This window comes from Physcomitrium patens, chromosome 4, assembly GCF_059467195.1.
Source record: "Physcomitrium patens ecotype Gransden chromosome 4, ASM5946719v1, whole genome shotgun sequence".
Classification (NCBI taxonomy): domain Eukaryota; kingdom Viridiplantae; phylum Streptophyta; class Bryopsida; order Funariales; family Funariaceae; genus Physcomitrium; species Physcomitrium patens.
In genome coordinates this window covers 17079388-17087337 of record NC_143413.1, presented here as the reverse complement: position 1 = coordinate 17087337, position 7950 = coordinate 17079388, and the positions used below count along the sequence as shown (strand labels likewise).

At 41.3% G+C, this 7950-nt stretch overlaps 1 protein-coding gene across 3 annotated transcripts; it reads right to left on the bottom strand.

Annotated features, from left to right (window-relative positions):
* Positions 1 to 292: 292 nt before the first annotated feature.
* Positions 293 to 5552, bottom strand: LOC112281617 (phosphoenolpyruvate carboxykinase (ATP) 1). Of its 3 annotated transcripts, XM_073533771.2 has the most exons (13): positions 5390 to 5552; positions 4883 to 4997; positions 4520 to 4625; positions 3897 to 4222; positions 3564 to 3724; positions 3230 to 3383; positions 2937 to 3021; positions 2372 to 2771; positions 2086 to 2259; positions 1874 to 1939; positions 1534 to 1712; positions 1046 to 1384; positions 293 to 720 (listed from the first exon to the last, which is right to left on the bottom strand). In XM_073533771.2, the coding sequence occupies exons 4-13, from the start codon at positions 4190 to 4192 to the stop codon at positions 574 to 576; spliced, it is 2001 nt and encodes a 666-aa protein (XP_073389872.1). In that variant the 5' UTR covers positions 4193 to 4222; positions 4520 to 4625; positions 4883 to 4997; positions 5390 to 5552; the 3' UTR covers positions 293 to 573. The 3 variants fall into 3 exon arrangements, with proteins under 3 accessions (XP_073389872.1, XP_073389873.1, XP_024374056.1); XM_073533772.2 differs by lacking the exon at positions 4883 to 4997; XM_024518288.3 differs by lacking the exons at positions 4520 to 4625; positions 4883 to 4997.
* Positions 5553 to 7950: the final 2398 nt, after the last annotated feature.

Sequence of the window (7950 nt, the reverse complement as noted above, 5' to 3'; positions counted from 1 at the left end):
ATCGATCACCGCCTTAACGTCCCTCCGAGCAGACTCCTCATTGCCTACGGGAACACAAAATCGGCATCGTAGAGTAAATATAGATTACATGGATAATAAGCCACGGTGGCAGTGACTCATCTTAGTCCACTACATTCGGAACGAGAGCATTCCAGGCCTTATCTAGATTTATGCCGCTTAACCCTTAAGTCAATTTTGCGGCTATGACAATGCAAAAGTTTGCCAATTACAACAACGTCATAGTCCCAAGAGTAAAAAAAGAGGCATGTGTGACGAGCCAGTCCAAAGAATGTCATACTGAAGTGTTGCAGTCGTCTTATTAGACCAAGAGATCACATAATACACAGGAGTGGACTATAGACAGAGTCTCAATGAAAAATTGCTACCGAACCTCAGTAGTAAAAAATATATCCCCAGAAGGGCTTAATCCACCTTAACTTATCTATTCTAGATGTTAATCATCCACCTTGAACTGTATCCAAACCTCTGCCGGTGGAGAAAAATCCCCTACATGAGGATTCACAGACTTCCGTCTGATCTCCAAATCATTCCACACATACAGCGGTCTCGTCTCTACTGTAAAACAGGCCCAGCTGCAAGAATCTGCTGCGTAAGCTGGCTGTTTCCACCAACTTGGTAATCAGCATAAATCTCAAAATTCTTCTGAAAAAGACCTGCGAGCTTTTTCAGAGTAGCATCGTATTGCGTCTTGTCTGACCACTGCACACAAAAAACCACACATTATCAAAGATTGAGAAGAGGAGAGCAACGACTACAACAGATAATGCTGAAACTTTACAAGCCTCTCGGAGTAAACATACAATCTAAATTACAGTGTCATCACATGCAATTAACAGTCGTCTGCTTTAAAACACGGCCCCACATCAAGATCTAGCTCTGTAAAAGTCTTAACGAAGTAAGCAGTCAGAACTCAAGCACTGACTCATTCTTTATTTTGGCATAACACTCTCCAGACTTTTGAAAACTAAACGAACAAAATGAACTTTAACGGGAAAATTAGAAATTGATAAAAGGTGTTACATACCGCATTCTGTGGCTGCAAGATTTCACTTGGAACCCCGTTGACCGCAGTTGGCACAGCCAGGTTGAAAATTGGAGTTTGCGCATAATTAGCGCCCAACAATGACCCGTCATGAATAGCATTAATGATCTTCCTCGTATATGCGAGTTTCATTCTTGATCCGACACCATAGCTGCCGCCGGACCAGCCGGTGTTGACCAACCATGCAGTAGCTCCATGTCGCTGCATCTTCTCCGCTAACATGGTGGCATACTTAGTGGGGTGCAGCATAATGAAAGCAGCTCCAAAGCATGCTGAGAATGTGGCCGTAGGCTCTTTCACGCCCTCCACAGTTCCTGCAACCTGAAAGAAAGATCACAAAATTATCAGCATAACTCCGGAGCGAATAAAACGTAACAAATTGCTTGAGTACGAAAACAATCATTGACTTATTGTTGTTGATGTTATTCTTTTATGACAATTTGGAGTAGTTATACTTTGAAAAACCGTACCAAGGCAGTGTAGCCACTGATGAAGTGATACATGGTTTGAGCATGTGTCAATTTGCTCACAGGTGGTAAGACACCAAAAGCATCACACGAAAGCAAGATGATGTTCTTTGGATGAGGTCCAACGCATGGTAACCTGACGTTGGGAATGTACTCAATAGGGTATGCGGCCCTTGTGTTCTCTGCAAGAGAAACCCGACGTTAAAAGAAAGTAACTTGCCCATTGTTGAACAACACATTCTAACTAAACCCGTGAGAAGAGAACTAAATGAACAATCCACATAAGGTTACTAAGTACCAAAAGGAATACACAGCATCCATTTACTAAACTTCAAAAGTTTACCGGTCACAGATTTATCGGTGTAATCAACCTCCCTGTAGTGCTCCTCAAAGACCACATTTTCTAGCACTGCATTAAAAAAATCATTATAAGACAAGTAATAAAGCATTACAGTGAAACAGGTGGTAAGACACCAACGGTATAGAAACATTCTTAAGAAACAAACATTACGAACAGCTCTAAAGCCATCTTCACTCAAAATATCAAACTCTAACCGGTTCCAAACTTGATTGCATTCCAGATTTCCGGCTCCTTTTCTTTAGAAAGATCGATGCATTTTGCATAGCATCCTCCCTCAATATTTGAAACTCCGTTGTCACTCCAGCAATGCTCATCATCACCAATAAGCTGCCGGTTAGGATCAGTTGACAGAGTCGTCTTCCCAGTACCTGCGACAAACATATCATACCAGCCTAGGGATTCAATATATTGCACGTGCATAAAATCTAAAAGTTGATCCAGTGTTTAACTTTTTCAATAATTATTTAATATAATAAGTACCTGATAATCCAAAAAATAATGCCACATCCCCTTCCTTTCCCATGTTGCAACCAGAATGCAACGACAAAATGCCTCTTTTGGGCATCAAGTAGTGCATAAGACTGAAAAGTCCCTTCTTCATCTCTCCGGCATATTGTGTCCCCAAAATCACCATCTCTTTGCGTTTCAGGTTCAGATCTATGCTAGTTGACGACGACATGTAGTGGGTGTAACGGTTGCAAGGAAATTGTCCGGCATTGTAAATTGTAAAATCAGGAGTTCCAAAGTCTTCGAGCTCCTCAGGTGTAGGGCGAATGCACATATTGTGCATAAAAAGCGAATGATAAGCACGGGCTGATATGATCCGGACTTTAATTCGGTTCTGAGGGTCCCAGTTCAGGAACTGGTCATTTACAAAAACCTGCAAAAAAAAAAAAGGTTATGTTAAATGAATAAACTCGACGATTATTATTCATGATTTTTAACCCTAGACGAAGAGGATATGATGTGTTGCTCCACAGAATTCCGAGCATTGCTGAAAAACAATTTAAGAGGAATATGTATTGTATCTGTAAATTTAGCACACCTTCTCCAATGAGTTCAGGTAGTCAACTGCCCTCTCACGATTGACCAAGAATGTCTCCTCGTCCATTTCGATATTTGGAGAACCCCTGGTTAATAAATAACATGTCAGCCAATAATAATAACCATAACAATAGTAGTAATTTGTATTAAAAACAAAGACTCAACATCCAACATGACATGCACATCTAAAAATTGAATGTTAATCAAGCGAGTTCGTTGAAAATAATCCTACCATCATCCAAAACAGCCGCATGAAGAAATACACATCAAAGACATAAAGAACGAATCGATTACCTTCCCCACCACAAGTCATCCTTGGATGTCTCTTCTTTCACCACACGTTTGTCCTTGGGAGATCGCCCAGTCTTAGCTCCAGAAAGTGTAGCAAGAGCTCCACTCGAGGTAATGAATGAGCCCTTCTCGAACTTAATAGCTTGCTCGTACAACTCTACAAAAGACAAGCGCCAATCCAGTTACAACTGCTTTCTGTTGACCAATTAAACATGCATCAAAATATATATATATTGAACCTAAGATCAGTGCTTGATAAAACAAAAAAGAATCAAAAGAATCAAAGGGATAATCATAATAATCAAACTCAAAAAATCGGATGATTTAAGAATACTACCAGAAGGAGACAGGTTGTAGAGGACGTGTGTGAACTTCAGAGCGCTGTCACTAATGTCCAGCCTGGGAGCAGTCACAGTCTTGGGAGGAGATTTCTTTCTGCCTGGTTCGCCCTTGATAACTTGAGGACCGCTTTGACGAGTCAGAGAAGCCAAGGATGCACTGTGTACATTCAAACAATTGACAATTAATCACCAAGGTCAAAGTCAAAGTACCTCCAGGTAAACCTAAACTTTCACCCCTAACTGATCTTGACTGATCTAACTACTACAATTTCAACGTACAAGCAAAAGTTATATCAGGATCCTAAGGAGTTTTTATTTAAAGCTTATACCTAACAGACTGCATCTGCTGCTTCTGACGTTCTTCCTCTGATAAGTAGGCACGAGGAGTCAAGTTCTTGGGTGTAGATGGGTTTGTAGCGTTGCGTGGCGTAGTCGGAGCAGACGCTTTCTTCTTCTGCAATGCGTGCAGCTGTTCAAGGTTTGACACCTTTACCGTCGACGAAGTGTCATCTTTGCACATGTCTGGCTCTCCAGGTTTAGTGTTGATTTTAGAAAGACCGTTGGGGACGTGAGAGCTCGCAAATTCGAAATCATGTGACGCGTTTCCGTTTCCGTTGGAGGCCATTTTGATTGAAAATAAGTGGACACGTTCAGCCTGTCCAAAAACCGGACAAATTCAGCTCAAAGAATTCAGCACTGAGAAAATCCATAACCGTAACCACAATGCGAAAACAAAGTGCAACAAAGGTGGAAACTCCCAAAATATGTAACAGTTCGAGGCAGAACATATCATTCCTGCATGGCACCGAAACTACAAAGAAAAGACTAGCTACTGTACAAGCGCTTCCAACCAGAAAGCCGGGCTCCTCCCTTCAATAGTAAGGGAACAAGTAAAAACAAAAACTGTGGAGTAATAATAGATAAATGTTTGTCCAACACCGAATCTGCTGACCTTTTAAAAAGAAACTCGTTTCTCACCAATCGATCACCAACAACATCAAGCTACAAAAACCATGCTAAGACGAGGCTACTTAGCATTCCACCCAACAACAGCAAACCTGGTTGCATTGTAAAGCACCCAACCACAACAGGCCAAATGTCATCGTAAGAAAAAATATAAATCCAAAAAAACAAGTCTACAGTCATATGTGCACCACTAATCTTGAACAATAATCTTGAACCACAAATCTACGCCAACTGAACATTGAGGAACAGATTAAAAGATGATGCGAGGAGAATAAAGTTCAGTCGAGTTAGAGGATTGGGAGGGTCCAACATTGCACAGTTAAAAAGAGCCTTCTCACAGGACACGTACCGTTGGAAAATGCAGCATCCGAAGCAGTAAAATGCAACAATCCACAGGAACCACCCCTGTGTAACGAAAAAGGACGAAACCGTGGAACCATACCAAATAACACTATCCGCACCACCTACAGCAAAATTAATAATTTCGGGAAGAAGAAGAGAAAAGAAAAGAAAAGAAATTAAAAATTAAAGCTGTAAAACGCGATCAATTCCCGTCATGATGATTCGTCCGATTACGCAAGCGAATCCATTCCAACCTCGAAAAAAATCCGCTCTGAACGAAATTACGTCCTCGTTTCGAACAAAAATCATGAAACAAAGCGGGTCACCAGCTCCCACACAATAACGAAAAAAGAAACGCAGAAACTGCATTCGCAATCGCGAGCGAAGAATTCACGCGAAACGCCAAAATTCCGCGCAGGAGGGATAGCATTCGACACAGGGCGCACGCACTCAACCAATCACGGCGATGAAGAGAAAGCTTGCAGAGTGGAAGCTTGCGCCCCCACTTACTTACCAGAGTCACGGAGCACCAAATCACACACCGCAAAGTTCCACCGAAGGCTCAACAAGAGGGGAGCATGGGATCCGAATCCGCAATTGCACTCGGGGGCAAACGGAATCGGGGAGAGGGATCGCCGAGGCGAAGGCCTTCGAAGGAAGCAGAGAACGCAACAAACACGAGAGATGGGAGAGGAGCCATTGCACTCCGCCTCCTTTTAACGAAGCCCAAAGGGAAAAGGAAAGGGAAAGGTCCCCCCTCACCCCGCCCCCTTCCCTTCCATTTACCGCCATTAATTCCGTGTCCACTGTAACTCTCTCCTGGTAACTCACTTTTTACCCCCTCGGGTAAACCGCGTCCTAGTGCGGAGGCCCACCCACCGTTTAAGTGGGCCCCGGCATAGGCTCAACTCCGGTCAACATCCCAACCCCCCACACCCTGTCTCCTTCCCTCCAATCCCTTCACCCGGTTCCTACCCTTTCACCGCTGGTTATATATAATATTCGAACTTGTGGCCAACTCCTTCACCGAACTGCGGTCGTTATTCTTGTTATGATAAATTGTTTCCTAATTCTCTGTTTAACCACGCAACGAGCTCAATTTCTTCATCCGAACCTGGTGTATTTGCAAATATCTCGCATGTTCTCTAGAACGGAGGTGTGGGTTTTTTATTTTATTTTGGGTTACATGACGTAGCATTTGGGTTTGTTTGGAAGTGGGTGCATTCAATTCCTTTGGAGTTCCCTCAGTCACTTTTTGTGTGGTATGTGGTAGTTTTGTTATGTGCAACTCCGAGTGTGGCAGCTCACGATGGAGCAAATCTGCAAGTTCCATTACACGGCTCCTTATCTGAGCACCCAGGATGGATGTGGTGGGTTCGTTTCATTGTTGTTGAAGTGTATGTACGTATGTATGTTCACAGTATAATTTAACATATAAAGAAGTAAATTTTATCAGTAATATTTGTTTCATTCAAAAAGAGATTGGCACTCTTTTGTCCCTTCTGCGGGAACACACCTATATATCTAAAACGTGTAAGATTTTACACCCAAAAGCAAATATTGGAAATTCTTAGTTATTGAGTTACATAAATCTATAAAAATATAAAAAACACGGATTTGGAATAAATTACACAAAAAATAAATGAACAAGTAAAAATCAGTTTCATAAATAACTATATTGACTTATCCTATAAATAACATTAGGTGAATGAAATATGAGATAATATTTCGTCAGAAAAATATACTAAGACCTACACTAATGCGTTTAAAGATGAAGGAATGACTGTTTGAAATAATAGTGTAATTTTAGTGTAGTAGAAAAGCTGTCATCAAAGCCGTCATCATGACATTCTCTTACTTTCAAATGAAGGTGAAGTTAAACCAATGAAGTAGTTACATAAAAAACTAATTAATTAAAATTTTAAAAAAGAAAGAAGGGAGAGGACTGACAGTGGTGTCTTATCCCTAAAATCCTATAATCTTATCTCAATCTAAAGATGGGTTTTAATTGCACTAAGCCTCCATTTTAACCCCACCAAAATAGGGTGTGATCCCAACTTGGAAATATAAAAGAACGAAGAATTGGAAAAAGGGGATTGGAATGAGATCGGTGGAAAGGGGTCAATTCATGAATATCAGTATATACTCCAAGCATGTAGTCATGAGCTCAACCCCGATTTCAGTTCAGTTGGTGTGAATAGGAACCATGTAACTCACAGTTGGAAAACACATATTTCTTTCACAACAACTCTGTTGCTAGTTTTGCAAGATATCAACAATGACAGGTTCAAAAACCTCATTCTAAGAACTAACTCTCCCACCGATGAGTTCAAAGTATCAAAAACATTATTACTACTATTTTATTCCCCGACATTATAATTTACTATCACAGTGCATTTTTCTTTGTAGTTTTTTGTATTTTAGTATATCTACAGATGTGTGTACATGAGCCATTGTTACCTCACAAACGGGTTCTAGAATATAATTAAGTCCTCCTCTGCTCTAATACTAATTTATTATTGAGCCATGTAATAGGAACACACACACCACCTCCAAGTTAAGCAAATTAGTACAAAGCCCCCCCCCCCCTCAACTGGCGGGAATAGAAATTACGTGGAGCGTGAGTAGGCTCTGCCACCACCTGAAAAGACACCTGGAGGATACCATTATCCCTGCTTCCTGACGACGTGGCAGGGTCTAGTGCCAGCTCAGATCCGCACACCAATCAAGACATTCTCTTTCTTTCCGACTTCGTGGGCTTGCTCTGAAGTCCCCCATCAACGCGCTCGGAGGGAGCTGACTTGTGTTGCCGACTGCCACGTCTGCTGCCACTTGGCATTAATGCTCAGTTGCACCAATCCGGGAGATCTGATTAGTTGTGCACTTCGTGTTGATGTGGATTAATATGATTAAAAATTATGGTGGTTTTGTTTTGTTTTGTTTTGTTTTTCCTTTTTTCTTGTCTTTTCTCTTGTGTGATGAGTATCAAATCCCCAAATTGCATGTAAAGTATGCACACAAAATGCACACTTTGTCTCATTAAATAATATGCCTACCACAATGCATTTTATGCCA

Bases quoted from the DNA above. Each gene is read 5' to 3' on its own strand.
- LOC112281617 (XM_073533771.2), bottom strand. From the start codon at position 4,192: ATGGCCTCCAACGGAAACGGAAACGCGTCACATGATTTCGAATTTGCG. The intron at 3,384-3,563 runs GTAGTATTCTTA...TGTCTTTTGTAG, and splicing joins CTACAACCTGTCTCCTTCTG to AGTTGTACGAGCAAGCTATT. The intron at 1,940-2,085 runs GTTAGAGTTTGA...TTTTTAATGCAG, and splicing joins TGCAATCAAGTTTGGAACCG to TGCTAGAAAATGTGGTCTTT.